This window comes from Rhinolophus sinicus, chromosome 3 (assembly GCF_057876585.1).
Source record: "Rhinolophus sinicus isolate RSI-liver-muscle chromosome 3, RSI-T2T, whole genome shotgun sequence".
Taxonomy (NCBI): domain Eukaryota; kingdom Metazoa; phylum Chordata; class Mammalia; order Chiroptera; family Rhinolophidae; genus Rhinolophus; species Rhinolophus sinicus.
Window position 1 is genome coordinate 136973022 of NC_142503.1, and position 19158 is coordinate 136992179.

The window sequence follows — 19158 nt, forward strand, 5'->3', positions numbered from 1 at the left end:
GGAGGGAGGATGACGGCTGCACTCCACTCTTCCCTGGAGAGGGAGTGGCCCATCCACCAACTCAATTTGGAACCCACATTTGTGACATTTACTCAAACATTGCATTTTCTTCTTTGGGAATTCATTTTTTAAGTTGTAACAACACTCCAAAAAATGCTACTGCGAATCTACGTCTGATCTGCATTTATGCGGAAAAAACAAATACCTTTCATTTGAGATCATGTAGGAAGAGAAAAGTTCAGACGGCATATACCACTTGTGTGGGAAAGAGGAAATAAAAACACATAGCTCATACAACTCTTTTTTGAGTTCAGAAACTGCTTTTCAATTTTTTTATTAAAACGTAATTCTTCAAAGAGTATAGAAATACACCTGGCAATGACCTGCTATATATATATATATAATCAGAACAACACCAAAGTGACTACATTTGACAGATTCTTCTAAAGTGGACACAATTTTATGACAGACTATGTTTCCCCTTGATGAAAGTTGTAACAATTGTGAAGGTTTTAAAAGATAAGCGTGAAGGGCAACGTGTTACCTGTCAGGGCAAGAAGCTACCGATGGCATGCACACAGGGCCCGGGAGGCAGCGGGGCAGGGAGAGGGGATGGCAGTCCCCAGTTTCTGCTGTGAGTACACAACACTTCAAGGAGACAAAACACACAGAGGAAGGCACAACCTCTGCAGGGGAAGGCTCTTTGGGTTCATGTTCCGGAATCACAAGACACAGCACCCAGCAGAGGACAGGAAAAGGAGACTCCTTATAAGCTGAGCTTCCTCTGAGGGATAGGGCCACGGAGTGAAAGGAAAGGATACATGAGAACCACAGCCTTCGGGATGTGGAAGTGTGCAGTGAGAAGGCCCACTTCCTTTCAAGCTTGCTCAAGGCACTGGATGGGCTCCCTTCCATGCTATCAACAAGAACAAAATGCCCTAGAGAGAAGAACAAGGCTGGCACTTGAGTCATCTATGGTTTGAATTCAGCCTGGTGAAAGTCACCTTGAGTCCCCCCCACCCGCCCCCAGGGGACTAATCACTTGAAGACAGTCCTCCCTCTTCTACCTACTCTGGCTGCTGCGAAAACGTCACTGGGAAGGAGCAAGTGGAGAGCTCACCTGGGCTAGGTGCTGCCTTGGCATTTTAGAATGATTCATTCTTTCTCCGTGTCATATTCCTCCTTTATATCCAAAATGAAGAAAGAGCCACAGTTGCACAGACTGCAAAAGGGACTGGTCGGGCCTGGGTCTGGAGTCCTCCTGGAAAGGGAGCCATTTTTGTCAGCCTTTCCCCGCTCTTTTGGGCAGAATCACCTTTCCCCACCAAGCAGTTTTAGCTTGATGTTTCCAGAGGACCCAGTTTACACTAACTTTGCATTTTCAAATTACCTTTGAATTTCAGAAGTTTTGCATGGGATAACTTTTTTCAATATACTTTACTCCTACAGATTGCTATGCAGCCCCTTTCAGGTGAGAATACGTGGGAAGAAGACAGACTAGAGTGTGTGGACATTTCAGTCTTTCTTCTCCACCTCTACACTTCTCTCTCATTTGTTGAAAAAATACAATGTAAGGGGGAAAGTCATAATGAACTACTTGTAGTATTTTATAACCAACACAGCAAACATGTCTTTCTGAGGCCATTGTGATGTCAAGAGAATGTCAAGAGAATGTCAGGATAATCAAGGACAGAGCGGCTCCCTTACTGCCAGGCATATCTATTACCGTGTCTGTCAACTGGGGGTTGAATAGTTGTTGCTCATCCATAACCCAGGGAAAGAATGAAGGGCGTCAGGAGAAACTGCAAGTCATACGATGGGGCCTCCCAGAGAATAGGAATCAAACACCAAGTCCTTATCTTCCCTTATGGTAGAGATCAATATTAAACACTTTTAATATGTGTCATATTTAAGCCCATCAAATAGGCATGTTCTTTGTGGTCACGCTCCTTCACAGTTACCTTGGGCATCCCTGCAATGCCCCTGCTCCCTTGGAGCTCATCATGCTTTTCTCTCCGTGTATTCTCTGCTGGGCCCTCAGAACTGAGGAGTCCCCAGAAAATGCACATGGAGTAGCCATCCCAAGACCCATTCCACACGGCCCAGCTCTCACCTCCACAGAGAGGACCACGGACTTTACGAAGGACATGGACCACTGGGATAAATATATATATACTCCCTCAATAAAGAGGACATTTGATTTTATAGATTTCCCTCTCGTCCAAAAGCACGTGACCCAGACAGGAGGCGTCCATGCGATCGCAGGAATCACAGAGCCGGAGCAAAGGGAGGGCAGCAGGGAGGGATTTTCAATCCTTGCTAGGAGTCCACCTTTGGGAAAATGCTCACTTTATTGTTTCTGCTCATCTTACGCTCTACCCTGCCTACTTTGGGCATCTTTGTCTGGATCAGCTCTTCTGGGGTGTTCCCCAAGGGGGGAAGCAGCCGCTTCTTGCTGTTTCGAGTCTCTGAGAGCCACTGGGGAGGCAACTCAAAAGGCCCAAAGCCAAACTGCAGCGAGTACTTGTCAGGGAATGTGTCCGCTTCCACTGGGGCTGCTGGTGCCACCTGAGATATAGAGTCCACTGTGCCCGGGGGTGGTGCAGGGGGTACACACTGTGACCGCTGGTCTCCCTCCAGGCAGGGGCTGAGTATCACCTTGGCCTGCAGGTCAGCGGAGCCAGTGTACTTGGCCTCGCTCTCTTCCTCGTCCTCTGTGGGCTTAAAGATCTGCTGCTGTCCAATGTGGAACATTTCCAGGAGCTGGCTTCCCGAGCGTATGCTGGGCTCCAGGCTGGCATCTGCCAGCCCGCTCCCTGTCCCCACCACATTACGGCGACTGCACCGGTGGTGCAATTGGACCAAGGTCCCTACCAAGCACTTGCGGACAGATTTGTTCACAGTGAGGAAAAGCACAGGGTTCGCCAGCAGAGACACTTTGGGCAGCCAAATGGCGGTGAGCAGCAAGAAGACGGAGGTGTCGGGGACGTTGAGCACGGTCTGGTAGACGACCAGGGTGGCGTAGGGCACGCTGCATACGATGAAGACCGTCACCATGGATAGCAGGGTGGCATGCAGCTCGACCTCGCGCTGGGAGGCGTAGGGGATGGAGATCGTGTTCTGCGGGGTCCGCAGCGCTGCTATGATGACCTTCTTCTTCTGGCTGGCACTCAGGGCCCGCCGGATCAGTATCAAGAAGAGGAAGACCACAGCCACCGGCACGATGACTGTGGTGATGTTATAGATCAGAACGTACACCAGGTGGCCCAAGGAGTTGCTCCAGACCTCGCTGCAGGTGGACATGGCGTAGATGTCGGCCACGTTGCTCACTGCAAACACAGGGACGCTGGCCACCACCGCATGGGCCCAGATGTACATCACCAGCTCCCGGGACCTGGCATCAGATATTTTTCTCTCCAGCGGATAGAGGACAGAATAGTACCTGAGAAATACACACACACACGATTCACTTCACAGGAGATGACATGCGTTAAGTTAGGGAAATCTATATTACCAGAAGTGGGAGAGAGGGAAAAACGGATCAAGTTCTTTTATTCTGCCTAAGACAGAGGAAACCCCTGGGGGAATGGGGAAGCCACACCTTCAGTTTTGAGGACTTTGCTGTACAATTCATAGCTAGCTTTATAATTACTGCCACCAGGATTAAGTCCCAAAGGGTGTTCTCAATCTAAAGGATGTCTCCATCTACTGTAAAGACACCCATCTTTCCATTTAAGGGTAAAGGATAATTTGTAAAAAAATTAGAGGAGATTTAGGGCAATTTTCAAAGCCACTAACAGAAAGAAACTTGTCTGCACACATTTCCAAAGCAGACCCATGCCACAGTGTATGCGTGGATATCATTAGCTTTACAGTTGCTCAGAACAGAATAACCGTATGAAGGATGGAGACTCTGACAAAGTCCTTCTACAAAATCAATTCAACAGACAAAAATTGTCCCTGCTCAGTAGCTGTTGTTCCCATGATTATCACTTAGTAACCCCTAAGAGCAACTAATAAGTGTAAAATGCCTGCATGATTAGATTTTTGTTAAAGTTTGATAAAACGTTTTTTCCTTCCAAGTTTTAACTTGATTATTCTACGACCACCTAATCAGAATTCCAAAAGCACCTAGTTTCCCTATCACCAATGATTTGGGGGAACTAAGTAATTCTTCAGATTCTAGAGTCACATCTATCATGAAAGGGCTGCCACTGGCCATCACAGATATGGTGATAATCAGAGATTAGCTAGGCCCATGCCTCTACAGTCAGCTAATGCTGGAGTCAACCTTACACCCTATTAACACTTATTCACTCACGGGGCCAGGAAAGCATGTGTGACTTCCTACCATGAGGATTTCTGAGAACCAACTATGTGCCCAGTACTGTGCCAGGCACTGGGTTACAAAAATAAAAAGACGTACAGAAATGTTTCTAAACTCAATGGAAAAAGGCATGCAAACAAACAATTATAAATGATGTCTGTACTGGAGGTATGAACAAAGGAGGAATGGGAAAGGGAGCACCTGGGAAAATGTCAAGAGAAGGTGGCACTGTGGTGGAGTCTAGCAGGGGTCAAACTGGGGGAGAATGATCCAGGTTGAAGGAGATACAATGCAAACACAACATGACCATGGATGATCAGAGATGGGCGGAGCATGATGAGATGTGTTCTAGATCTCTTTCTAGGAGGGAAAAAATGAAAAAGATATGCATAAGTTATGTATGCTCTTCATTTTATTTCTCTGAATATAAAGTTTTCCAACCACGACTCTTTAAATCCAATGTGATGGCCCCGTACCCACCCACAAATACACGCTCAGGAGTCCACTGTCTCTGATTCCCCTTTGCTAACTGGCAGATAAGAAACCCAGGCTTCCAGTCATTTCCACTTCCATTACAACACAAGCACACAGGCTCATTATAAATAACCATGTTAGTGTGTACATCTCTAGAAGATAATGCAAGAAGTGTAAGTGGCCTCCCATTTCACTTGCTGACTTGGTGTCATGAAACAAATATCTGAGAAAAAGTGAGAGAAAGGGTTCATGCACACCATATTTAAGGTTACAAGTAATCTGTACCTCTGAATAATAAAATAGGAAATTACCAGTCTTGTTTTTCTACTACAGGACTTGTTTACCTTTTAAAAAATAATGACAACTATACAGTAGATTTTCTGAGGGAAAGAAAATAAGGATTTCTTATTGTTAGCATATTTTCCTGACTGAGGGCCCAGAAACCCACATGCCATTATTGCATTGATTCCAGGTATAACAGAAAAGTATTCAAAATAATGCCGTCCCACTCTTGTTGAATCCTATTCTTAAAAAAAGCTTTCAAGATTCATAGCAGCATTATTCATAAGAGCCAGAAAATGAAAACAACCCAACTGTCCATCAACTAGGAAATGGATAAACAAAATGTGATATTGAGATAAATATATATATATATATATATATATATATATATATATATATATATATAATGGACTTTTTAATTCAGCAGTAAAAAGGAATGAAGTAAATTGTTAAGGGAGTAGATCCTAAGAGTTCTCATTACAAGGGGAAAAAAATTTTGTTCTTTTTTTTTGGTACCTATATGAGATGATGGATGTTAACTAAACGTCTGTGGTAATCATTTCACAATATATGTAAGTCAAGTCATTATGCTGTACACTTTAAACTTATACAGTGTTATATGTACATAGTTTTCTATGTACTTAAAGCCAGGCTTCTGGTTCCAGAGTCCCGTCTGGAGCCAACGACTTCTCCTAATGAGCAGGGGCTTTGCCTTACTCTGTGTCCTTCCATGCAGATGACACTGGGCAGCTAATGACATCAGGGTTTAGGCCTGAGAGGTGACTCCACAAATTGGTTCTGCAATCCATACCCTCCCAGGTCATTAAAATATTAAGTATGTTTTAGATGGACAAAGAGTTTAAAAATTCCAAATTCATCTAAAATGTAGTTAAATTTATCATAGGGTATAAAGTCAGAAGAGCTAGCACGATCCCTTCAGCAACTTTTTCTTCTTGTAAACCTTGAAATCAAAAGTACCGTGGACACAAAATACGTTTCTATTCTTGTTTGCTTATTTAATTCTATTCTCTAAAATGTATTATCTCAACTGTATTCATGACATGCTAGCAATAAAGGGAAAAGACAGGAAACTTCATTACTGAGATCTTCACTCTGCGATAAATTTGATCACAATATGCATGATGACAGTAGCTAAGAGAAGATTCCTTTCCGAATGAATGTCCTTTTAAAGAGGTTGGGAAGAGAAAACAACAACCATCACAATATAAAGCCTTGGAAATAAATCCTCCAAAAGAATTCCAGTGTTATCTGGCCAGGTCCAACTGGACTGTCTAATCATTTGTTAAATAACCAGTGAATTGTTCCCTTGTTCTTCAGAAGTGTTTTCATCCTACATCAAAAAGCCCTAATTGCAGAGTTCTCAATCCGATGAGCAATCTACTGCAGATTGCGACACAAATACCACTGATTCCAACCACGATGAAGCGACGCTACGATCCAGTCGCTGTGGCCCAGCATCCTCGTGAGGTAATCTGCCATGTCACAACTTTTCTCAATGGCCCTATTTTCCGTACCTGCTGTTAAATCAACCTGTCTTTTGTGAGGCATCTGTTTTAACAACTCATTCTCTTTCTGTTGACCACAGGCTGACCAAAAAGTGAAACGATGACTATTTCCCATTTGCTCCGTGATGCTAATATTTCAATACCCTTAAAAAAAAAAAAAAAAAAAAAAAAAAAAATCGAGCCCCTGGCGACCTGATCTTACCTGTCCAAGGCAATGGCAGGGAAGCTGAGGATAGTCACCGAGCAGAAGACTTTGTGCAAGAATTTGACAACCTTGCAGAAGAGCATGGTATAGATCCACCAGCAACAGTGAGGGCTGGTGCTGAGTATGATGTCGAAGGGCACGCAGACCAGGCTGGCACAGATCCCCGAGCAGGCCAGGTTTTTAATGAACCTGTTGGTGACAGATTTGAACACAGTTGTGCGGCAAGTTGACCATAACACCATGAAGTTTCCTGGCCAGATACGGGGGAAAAAAATAATAATTTACATTAAATATAAAAATAAATTGTAAATAAAAGACAGAAGACAAAAAAGAAAAGAAAGAAACACAGGTTAAGGAAGATTGAAAAAACACATTTCAGAGCTGATTTCAAAGGATTTAAATACTTACCTATATTGTCAATTTATGTGAAATCATTAAATCACTTAGGTACATTCTCCAAAAGTCTACAGGAATTTTCAGTGGTGAGTTTTGTTACTTAATTTAGGCATAATAGTATTATGATGCTGATTTAGTCTCTTCTGAGTATAAACAATTTGCTAGGTGTTACTTAATCTCAGGCAAACTACTCTCACCAAGTTTGCAAATGACTTTCACCTTGCCAAACACTGCAACAGAAATAGGACGCAAGCCACACATGCAATTTTAAACTTTCTAGTAGCCATATTTTTAAAAAGTGAAAAACAGGTGAAGTTTTAGGTATATTTTATTTAACCCAATATATCCCAAATATTATCATTTCAACATGCAATCACTACTTGAAAAGGTAGTAATGAAATATTTTTCATTCTTGTTTTTTTGTACTAAGTCTTTGAAATCTGATGTGCATTTTTAAAACTGAAATAAAATTGACATACAACATTGTATTAGTTTTAGGTGTGCATGGTGTGCATTTTATTTTGCACTTACAGCACGCTTCAATTTGCATTTCAAATGCTGAATAGCCACAGGCAGCTTGTGGCTACTGTGACAGGACAGCGCTGTTCTAGACCATTGGCAGAAATGGTACATTTGACTGGCTTTCATTGAGCAGTCTCCTCTCGTGGCTTCCACAGGCCTACAGTCTCCTGGATTTCCTCCTACCCTCCCATCTCTCCCAAGTCCTGGACGCTCCTAGTTTTCTTTACCAGGCTCTTTATCTATCTATCTATCTATCTATCTATCTATCTATCTATCTATCTATCTATCTAGCTCTAGCTCTAGCTCTAGCTCTAGCTCTAGCTCTAGCTCTAGCTCTAGCTCTAGCTCTAGCTCTAGCTCTAGCTCTAGCTCTTCCCTCCCCTCCCCTCCCTTCTTTTCCCCTCCTATGCCCTCTCTACCCCTCCCCTCCTCTCCACTTCTCTCTCTCCATCTTCTCCCTAGGTTAGATTACCCATTCAACTGGCTCTATTGAAATGCTGATGACTCCCATAGTCAGGTCCCAAACTAGGCCTCTCTCAACTCCAGACTCCTATTTCCAATTGAAAGGCTGATTCCGAATAGTTACGGGGGGATGTGAAGTACAGCATAGGGAATATAGTGAATAACGTGGTAATAACTGTATAGTGCCAGGTGGGTACTAGACTGTCATGGGGATCACTTTGTAAGTTATATAAATGTCTAACCACTGTGCTATACACCTAAAACTAATATAAAATAATACTGAATGCCAATTATAATTGAAAATTTTTTTAAAGGGGTGGAAATGTGAAAGGGGATAAGAAGTTCAAATTTCCAGGTATAAAACAAATAAGCCATGGGGATGTAATGTATAGCATAAGAAATAATTTTTTTTTAAAAGTCTGATTCCCCGCCCCTCTCAATCTGTCATGCCTCCCCTTGGTCTTCAAGAGTTTATAGATCCAGGGCCTCCCTGCCTAATCTCACGCCCCTCTTCCCCTGGCTTGCTGGGCACCAGCCGCTCTGGCCTTTTGTTTTGTTTTTTTCTGTTCTTGAAACAGGATCAAAGTTGATCCTGTCTCAGTGCCTTTGCACACGTGTTTTGTACTGCCTACATGCTCTTTATAGGTCTGGTTCCTGTTAATCTAAGTCTTAATGAAATGGCTGCCCCCTCAAAAAGGACATTCTCTAATCATCTCTTTATTTTAAATACTCCCTGCTCGTCCCTCCGTTATACTCTAGTACAATATCCTGTTATGGCCTTCATAGCTCTTGTCATAATTATTATTTACTGGCTTCCCCTCCATTTCATAAGGATAAAAACCATGTCAATTTTCTTCACTGTTGTTTCCCCACTGCCTTGCTCAGTATCTGACACACAGCAGGCATTCGATAAATATACGTAGAATGAACAAATTTGTAAGATAAGGGGACAAACAGCAATCCAAAGTCCCTGCAGTAAGATGACCCCTTTTGTAGTACGTACATCATGTGAGGATGTTCTAAGCCGGTAGCTCCCAAACCGTACTGTGCATCAGAAATACTGTACCATACACCCTGAATCACAGTTAATAGGTATGGAACTGTGAACCTGCATTTGTAACAGGCACCCCAGATACAGTTGGCCCCCAACATTTCAGAAACACCTCTTCTAAACAGTCCATAGCTCCCGCCCCAGAGGCTCACAGGGACCAAGTCTTCCAGGTGTGCGGGGCAGCCTACCTTCCTGGTGGAGCTTCTACCTGGTGAAAGAACCAGGTCCATTCGGCCAATTACTCATGACCCAAGGACGCTGCAGGCTCCTGTGCACATGCTCAGGGAATGCCCCACCCACGCACCCACCCACCCAATGAACTAAGCCAATAGCTCAGCCTCACTTGGAGGAGAATGATGGTGCCAGGGGAGGGGACAGCAGGGTTCAAAGCTGCAGGCAGTCACTGCAAGGAGCTGCCTCAGCACCTCAGATATCGACATAACTTACTGCCAAGAGTCTCTCTCCAAACACAATATTCTACGGCTACTTCTTTTCTGCCGAAGTAGAAAAAAATGCCACTATGTTTAGGTAACTAGATAAGCTGCTTCCAGGAAATTCTCTACCAAATTTTCCTCACATCAGTAGCTGCCTCACTGACATAAAACCAGTGGTGTGAATATATACATACACACATTCATTCAGCATAAGAGCTGCTTATACTAATACCGCCATCTCCAGTCCCCTCCAGCTTTCCTGTCACCAAGGTGATAGACTGAGCAATAATAATGTATTTGAAGCTCCACTGACTTGGGGAATTCTTTTTTCTGGCAATTTTCCACTGAAGCACAGAGTAGAATCTGGCTGAAACATCTTGCCTTACTTAAGTTTCACATACAGGACTTAAATTCTGGTAACCATCTAAAAATGAGACAGCCCACTTAAAGAAATCTGCCATGAAGAGAGTATACATGTCAGTGTCTTTAGTTGTCAAAATCAGGGGTGTCTTCCAGTTCACTGGGGGACTTCTCATAAAGATAATCCTTCTTTGCTATAAACCAAGACCCTTAGGATTTTCTTCTCTCATCACTGTTAATTTTCATAGTTTGGTAGGTTATGCTGAACAAAACACTCTGAGTAACCAAACAAACAGGAAAATTCATTGCAAAGGAGAAGACAGGCTGTGGGCCATGGTCTCTCATACACACAGTAGTTTCTGTTGAAACTTAACTGAAACTAATTTCCATCATTACCCTCATACTCTCCTCTTTGGTCTTTCTCTCTCCATCTCTATTATGTCAGCCATACTTTTTATTGTGGTTTTTTTTTTAATTATACATTTTATTAGTATATCCATTCTGGTGAATAAGGAAACTTGTTTTCAATGGTTATTATTGAAAAACCCAAGACTGCTATAATCACATTTTTATCTCCACTGGCTTATAAAACTCTAGGTGGCATCTGGAGCCTAATCTCTTTTGGTATTAAGAACCTGAAGCTAAGAAGCCTATGTTCTTTCCATTCTTTAAACCACCTCTCTCTCCCCTCACTTAACAATGGACTCATTTTGCTCTAAGAACCTGAATTAGACCAAAATATCAGGACAGAGGCACCCACACTTAATATCTCATTGGTCACACATAAAAAAAGATGTGTGTCTACACATACACACAAGTATACATATACCCAGGCATGCACACAATTATACACACAGCAGCAAAGCAAGATAATTATATATTTGACCATTTAATCTCATTAGCACTTTAGATTCATCTTAGCTTTACAAGGCCTACTAAGGATAATTCAGTATATATTTTTAAGTTACACAGTGTTCAGTGTCGAGATACTTTTCATTTTAGAGATCATGTTCTAAATCACCTAATATCCCTTAAAAATGATTCAAGTTCTGTACCCATTCTTCCTCCTTATATATTCCCATTATACTTTCTAATGCTGGATTCCATGACAAGTCCCAGAGCTGTGAACACAGCAACACAGCTAGTATACACTCATAGCACACACAATCAAAAAGGGACTAAGAGGGAGAGGGTGAAGGCAAAGACATGTCAATTAACTACAACTCACAGATAGTGCCTGGCAGACTTTGAGAAACTAACCAGGCAATTTTGCTTCTGGGAATTTTAGACTGTGACTGTCCTTTTTAACTGGTTCATAGGCTTTACATCTATGACAGCAACAATCCTCGTGTGTTAAAGAGACTAATAACCACAAGGAGATATTCCCAAAGTGCCCTGAAAAATAGTATGTCTTTTAGAATCCTCCTGGGAAAACAGTTACAACACCCTTTAAGAACTACCAGCTTCTTCCTCCAATGACTTACTGCATACAGTAGGGAAAAAAATCATGGCCATACTCTTACAGCAAGGTAACATACTGAGGCAATGTTACATTATAAGGAAAACCCTAAGAAGACAGACTGTGCCAAGAGGGAGGCCAAAGTGAATTAACAAGAATTAAAAACACCACAGAGGATTTTTACACTCAGCAAACACTATATGCCGCAAACACCATGTGATGCACAGTCTAAGCAAGTTAGAAAATACCAATTCCATAATAGGAGACATGAAGAACAATTACTTTGCGTAAAATGGAATTTTAAATTTCTTGTTTGCTTCTGTCTGCAACTAAAAAAGTAACCAAGAACAGAATCTCTTGGGTTAAAAGAATTATGTAAATGAGTATTAGGAAATGCTTTTAATTAATTTGCCAGATAACAACAGGAATGACTTTTAGCCTATCTATGTCTTTAGAATTAAAGTGGCCTTCTTATAGACAGCATATCATTGCTTTTGCTTTTTTATCTGATCTGACAATCTCTGTCTTTTAATTGGTATATTTAGATCATTTATATTTAATGTAATTATTGACATGGTTGGAGTAAAATTTACCGTCTTGCTAGTTGCTTTCTATTTCCCATCTGTTCTTTTCTTGTGATTTTGGATTGAGCAGTCTTTTAGAATTGCATCTTATCTCCACTATTGGCTTATTATTTATATTTATTTTTAAAAATTTTAGTGGTTTCCTTATGTTTACTACATACATCTTTATTTATTCACAGTCTACTTTCAAATACTATCATATTACTTCATATGTAGTATAACAATCTTATAACAGTATATTCCCATTTCCTCCCTACTAACCTTTGCACTTCCATTGTCATACATTTTACTTTTATATAAACTATAAACCAAACACATTGCTGAAATTTTTATTTTCAGCAGTCAATTAACTTTTAAAGTAATTTAAAGTAAGGGGGAAATTCTTTTGTACTTATCTTCATTTTAATCATTTCTGGAGATCTTCATTTCTTTGTATATATCCAAACTTCTGCCTGGTATCATATTCCTTGTGCCTGAAGAATTTCCCTTAACATTTCCTATAGTGCTAGTCTGCTAATAATTAATTCTCTCAAGTTTGTCTGAAAATGTCTCCCCTTTTCCTTCATTTTTTGATTTTCGTGTTTGCTGGGTATAATTTTCTGAGTTGAGAGGGTTTTTTCTACCAGTATTTGCCTGATGTCATTGTATTATCTTCTGGATTCTGGATTTCATAGTTTCTGATAATATGTCTTCTAGAAATCTTACCATCGCTTCTCGGCCTTTGGGCTAAGATCAAGTGTAGTATAAATCTTACTTTTGTTCTGTATGTAATGTGTCTTTTTTCTCTAATTACTAATATTTTCTCTTTCTCTTTGGTTTTTAGCAGTTTGAATATGATGTGTCTAGAAGTGTCTGTGTGTGTGTGTGTGTGTGTGTGTGTGTGTGTGTGTGTGTGTGTGTGTTTACCTGGCTAGGGTACACTGATCTTCCTGGATCTATGTTTGGTGTCTTTTATTATTTGGGGAAAATTCCTGTCCAGTATCTCTTCTCCTCTCTCTCTTCTCCTTCTGAGATTCTAATTACATGTAGTATGTGCAATAAGCATAATAATGCCCCATGACCAAAGATGTCCATATCCAAATCCCCGGAACCTATAAATATATTAGGTTACATGGCAAAGAGGAATGAAGGCTCCTAGTCAGTTGACCTTAAAATAGGGAGATTATCCTGGATTGTCACAATTTTAAAAAATTCTCTATCTGATAATTTCAATATCTGGGTCATATCTGAGTCAGGATCTTCGATTGCTTTGTCTTTTGATGGTGTTTTTCTTGCGTTCCAGTGTGTCTCATAAATTTAAGTTGAAAGTCAGATATTATCTTTAAGACAATAGATACTGTTAAATAGTATTTACAGGAAATTTGGACAGACATACACACACAAACACTCACACACAATTACACAAAAGCACCATTTAGGTCCAATTCCAGATCCCAGGCCACAAGTCAGCAACTTCGTTTAGTAGTCCCATAAATATTCATAGGACTTCACATAAGCAAGAAACAAGAAAGAACATATTTGATCATTTTTAAAGTGGGAAAAGAAGATAAGGAAAAAAAGGAGGCTAGGGCACTGAGAAATATAAACATTGTTTTGTGTAGTAGACACCTCCTATTACTACACCAAGCCATAGACCTTCAGTTCCTAAACCTGCATGATCAATGAGATCCCCTAGGAAGCATTTAAAACACAGATCCCTAGGCCACAGCCCAACTGAATCAGAACCCTGGAAAGCTTAGGAATCTTTACCTTTATCTCTTCAGGAGGAATTTGTGATGACCATTCAGGATCCATAACCACCATAACCACTCACAGGGAGCCTTCACTAAACTGAGTTCCTCAATGTATTCACTGTTTATTTTTTGTTTTTTTCAAATATGAAGAGAGCCCTTCCCAATATTGAAGGCAAAAACACACAAGTCACGATGAGCTCTACTTATAGTCTCCATAGAGCCCCAAGGAAATCGTTCTCTGGCCAAGGTTCAGTGCTGGACTGCTGCTCAATTTCTCAGCATGGCCTACAGACACCAGATCAGCTACAGCTACAGAAACAGTTTTTTCTACCAGAGGAGAAACACGAGAAAGGATGGCATCCTTCAACCAATTTTTTATTATCAATGCTCACTGACTCATTACATATCCCACAGCTGTTCACTGTCACTGGCCAAACAGAAGGGACAGAGGATTTTAATTAACTTTAATGCATTTATTTCCATTTAAAAAATAAGCTCATTCATTTAGTAACAATAAAGTACATGGGGAACATACATTTTGTTTTACAAAGAAGAGGAAAAAACTGAAAAATATCATTGCTTACTAAAAGCTGCACAGAGAAGGGGAAAGCAGGACAGAACAAAAGAGAATGCAACCCAAGAGTCTTGCTCTCCAGGCTATAGCTTTAGTGACTGTGCAATACAGTTTATACCTTGGCCGTCAGGAGCTCTAATCACTTGGAGGTCTAGAACTTCAGGGCACCATTTTCATTTTGGGTTTGTTTTTTGTGTTTCCCACATGCAATACTTTATGGTTTCTTATGTAATCTTTTATGGTTTCTTAAAGTAACACATGGCAAATATTTTTAAATTCAGACAATACATATAAAGAAGAACATGAAAATTACGCACCCAGTGAAAATCATCCGTAACCTTTAAGTATTTTTCCTTCCAAACTTCTTTTTATATATACAGACTTCTTTTTATACCAGTGGGACCAAACTATGCACACTGATTTTCAACTAGATCTTGTCACCATATCAACCATCTTTCTATGACAATAAATAAAACTAGACCTGTATCATCTTTTAACAGCTACATAAAAGCAACAGTGCTTTTATGGTTATACCCTAATTTATTTCACGTATTGCAGATTGGTGAGTTTTTAAAGCTGTTTCCAATAGAGCTCTATTATACAATGCTGAGATCAACATCCTCACACATATAATAAATCTTTGGGAACTGAACTGATTATTTACTGAAAATAAATTCCTAGAAGCAGAATTTCTGGGTCAAATGTTTTGCTCATTTTATATAGATATTGCTAAATAACCCTCCACAAAAGGCATATGAGAGAAACGGATTTCCCATATGCTTGCAAAAAGTTCAGCAATCTCACTGAAATGTTTGGAATTTTGCATGCTTCCCCAGTCCTAGGATTTTGTTTTCCTTATTTCCAGAAAATCATCATCCATTGCCTCTTTGAATTTTTCTCTTTATTCTTGTCTTCTAGAACCGTTATTAGACTTATATTAGACCTCATCTCTTAACTTCTCATTCATATTTTCCATCAATCTATTCTTCTCTACCAAATTCTGGGTGATATTTCTCAGGTCTACTTTCCATTTTATCAATTCTCAATTCATCTGGAATAATCAAATCATACCTTTTTTTTTTTTTTTTTAAGCTTCTTGAGCATTTAACTTTTTGAAATTTGTATTTGGGTCTATTTCAAACTGCGTATTCTTTATTCCTAGAGTCATTTTATTTTTTTGGTATGGCTTCTATTCCTTTCTTTGAGGAATATTATCTGTAACAATATGCTTGATGGGTTTTAGGAGCAGCACCCCATCTGGAGAAGAGATGTCCTTGCTTTGAGACCTCTCATATGATTCAAATGCTAGAAAGGAGGAGATCTTGCAGTGGCTCCCGCCCTCCCTGCTCGGGAGACAGGGCTTCCGTGAAGTTATGAGTCCAGACCACAGGGAGGAGAAGGGAGTTACTATATTGCACAGTAACTAAAACTATAGCCTGGAGAGCAAGACTCTTGGGTTGCATTCTCTTTTGTTCTGTCCGGCTTTCTCCTTTTCCGTAATAACATCTTAATATCTATAATCGTAATTTAAAATGCTTATAGTTTCTTTCAGATGGTTCTGTTGTGTCTAGTTGTAGAAGTGTCAATTTTGCCATGTGTTGGGTCTGCTGGTTCTCCCATATGGTTTTGAATGTTCAATTATGAGCTCATAGTGTGCGGGGGTTGTTTTCGTGTGGTGTGCTAGATTCTCTGGTGTGGAAGTGTTCCAAGTGGTGAGCCAAGCACACATTAGTACTTGCTTGCACTCTTGTGTGCATATTAAAGACAATCTGATGAAAGGACCATTCTGAAAAAGGTTGAATGTATAGGAAAACTTTTATCCTAGGGAGAGGCAAGGTATCTTAATGACTAAGAGCAAGGTCTTACTCTGTATTCAGTCCCAGCTCTACCACTTACTAGCTATGTGCTCACATGTGAACTACACTTCTCTGTGCCTCAGTTTCATCATCTGTAAAGTGTATATGATAACAAAGCCTGTATTCTAGGGATACTGTAAGAATTAAATGAGTCAGTACAAGTAATAGATGAATGATGCTTAGAACAGCTTCTTCTTCCAGCTTCTTGTAAATAATGTGTGCTATGTAAGTGTTATATGGTACTGTTATTATTAGTTGCACAAAGGTTCCAGAGGGCACCAAGGAAAGGAAGGTCTGACAGAGAAAGAAAAAGTGAGAGACTAAGCCAGAGGAAAAGAAACCTGGAGCTGTGAAGAGAAAAATAGAAGGGGACATCTGACCAGAAGGACTTGAAAGCAAGCAGGAGTAAGAGACAAGGTAGCACTAAGTGGCCTCCCTGTTCCAAATGGAACAGTGGGGTCTACCAAGGAAGAATCACCCAGATTTACCCCAGGGAGGTCTCTTGGTTGGTGCTGCTCTGGCTGAATCACAGCAGATCATCTTGTGGGGTCAAGACGGGTGCCCAAGACCGCGGTGTTTGGGTGGTTGTGGCAAACTTGGAGCTCTCCCCTCATGCCTGTGGGACACACAACTTGTCTACCTCATCCTCTCTGTTGTCTGGATTCGGTAACTTCACTAAAGCCTGTCTCCCGAGCAGGGAGGGTAGGAGCCGCTGCAAGGTCTGCTCCTTTCCAGCATGTCCAGCCTCAGCTGGAATCACGAGAGGTCTCAAAGCAAGGACATCTCTTCTCCAGAAGGTGCCGCTCCTAGAATCCATCAAGCCTATCACAAAATAGTCCAAACTTGAGAACCATATGATTTTACTGGTATGTGGGATATAAAACTGAAAGCAACAATGGAACAAGACAAACAAAGAAACAAAAACTGATAGACATAAACAATAGTTTAGGGGTTACCAGAGGGTAATGGGGGAGGGGGCTCTAGAAGAGGGTAAATGGGGTCTAATATATGGTGATGGAAAGAGAACTGACTCTGGGTGGTGAACACACAATGTGATATGTAGGTGATGTATTGTAGAACTGTACACTTGAAACCCATGTAACTTTGCTAACCATTGTCACCCAATAAACTTTAATAGTAACAAAAAAAATTCCAAACACCCCACAGAACACTTACAGCAGCACACAAACATGATACAACTTACTAGAGCACCAGAGTGAATAAAAAAAATCACATAGGGTCAAGAAAATTTAAAAAAGGAATCAATGATCTTGACATGGTTTCATTCAGAAAAACGAAACATCTCGAAGTCATAGGACTGCTTGATAATGCCTTAAATCCAATTATCTAAACAGCTCGAAACTGCCAAGAAATTATTCATATCATTATGAAAAAAGTTTTTAAAATGCTATCTGGCCAAGATTATATGTTACAAATAATAAAACAGTGACTATAACTATACTTTGTTATCTGTTTACAAAAACGCTTTTAAAAACAATCATTACTCACTATCTTCCTAATAGGTAACCACTATGTACCACCTTTGTGCATGTAGACTCACAAGACGAGCAATTAAGTATTTTAACCAAAACTGGGGAGAGGGGAACCTAGCCAATTTCTTACCAGCGCTAGAAAGTAAAAGTGCCCCTGAATATCTGAAGGCATCGGTCCATTTTATTTCGGTATGATTCAGATGTAGTTTCATTATGACACTGATTTTTGGAAAAAGTTGGTTAAAAAAAAAGTTGTCAGAGAACAAAAAAGTGTGAGATTGATTAATGAAATCCATTTTAAAAAAGAGCAGGGGTACAAGAGCAACTTGATTCAGTTTATCAAAAACATTCAATAGTTCCCAACTGCCATTAAGAAAAAAACAAATCCAAACTTCTCACCATCAAATAATACCCTTTAAACCTCTGGCTGCCCCTACACTTAATACCCAAAGTCGCAGCATCCTGATGGGATGGAATGAGCCTGGAAATCTAAGGGTCCATGTTTGTCCCCAAACCCTTAAATCTGCTGGCCAAGCAAAACCCTCAAAAGGAGCTCCCTTTCCTAAGAAAGAGTGAGAAAGGGCAAGGGAGAGAGGGAGGGAAGGACAGACAAGAGGGGAATAAAGAACTCCTCAGTGTGGAGAAGGCAAATGGTACCTGGGGGTTCAAAAAACGACACTGAGAAGCTTTGTGAACATGGGGGGAGAGGACACCAACATTACAAGCTGAGTTTCAAAGTTCACACTTCCAAAGGAAAGTTTAACGAATTCTACGAAAGAATTCTATCTTACTCTGATTTTTTTAAAAATCTCTCTCTAATCTATGCATGTAAATTTCCCAGTTACCCAGGGAGTCAGCATTTGCTAGGTGGTAAGTAGAGCTTTTTGGCCACGGGTATCAGAAGAACTGTGGTCATCAACAAGAATGTGGGGAGAAAGCCAGTTTGCAGCCAGAGAGCTGTGCCTGGTGGTTTTCAATACAATTTGCTCTTCCTCCCTGTCTAAAAATTTGAGTCTCTTCCTCACTAATGAAGTGTCAATTTGCTGTAACTTGTGATTAAACTCTCTAATACCTGCCCAACTCTGTTTAACCTGATCACTATTAGCGTGAGAAAATTATGTTATTTTACTTACAATTAATTTGATTCCAGAGGTTTTTCTGAAATGATACAGGAGGTTCAACAAAGCAGGAATTGGATTAGCAGCAAGAAGCTATGTAATAAGCTTATTAAAATTCATGGTGAATTTTACACAATTACTTTGAATGAAAAGCATCTTATGAAATATATATCCCCAATCTAGCCCTGAATGATTTCTCCTTAGAATACTTGCTCCCGGTGAATAATTCAGATAAAATATTAACAGGATTCACGTTTGTAATACATAAGAATATATAAAGAGACTCCAACAATAGCGTCTTC

The 19158-nt window shown here is 40.4% G+C and overlaps 1 protein-coding gene across 1 annotated transcript in view; it reads right to left on the reverse strand.

Moving 5' to 3' along the window:
- Positions 1-300: 300 nt before the first annotated feature.
- GPR176 (G protein-coupled receptor 176) overlaps positions 301-19158 on the reverse strand; it is a 91179-nt gene continuing 72321 nt past the window's right edge. Inside the window, exons 2-3 of the mRNA XM_019725512.3 lie at positions 6812-7064; positions 301-3442 (exon numbers count right to left, since the gene is read on the reverse strand). Coding sequence (XP_019581071.3) covers positions 2320-3442; positions 6812-7064 — 1376 coding nt within the window. The 3' untranslated portion in view covers positions 301-2319. The remainder of the gene's footprint in view (positions 3443-6811; positions 7065-19158) is intronic.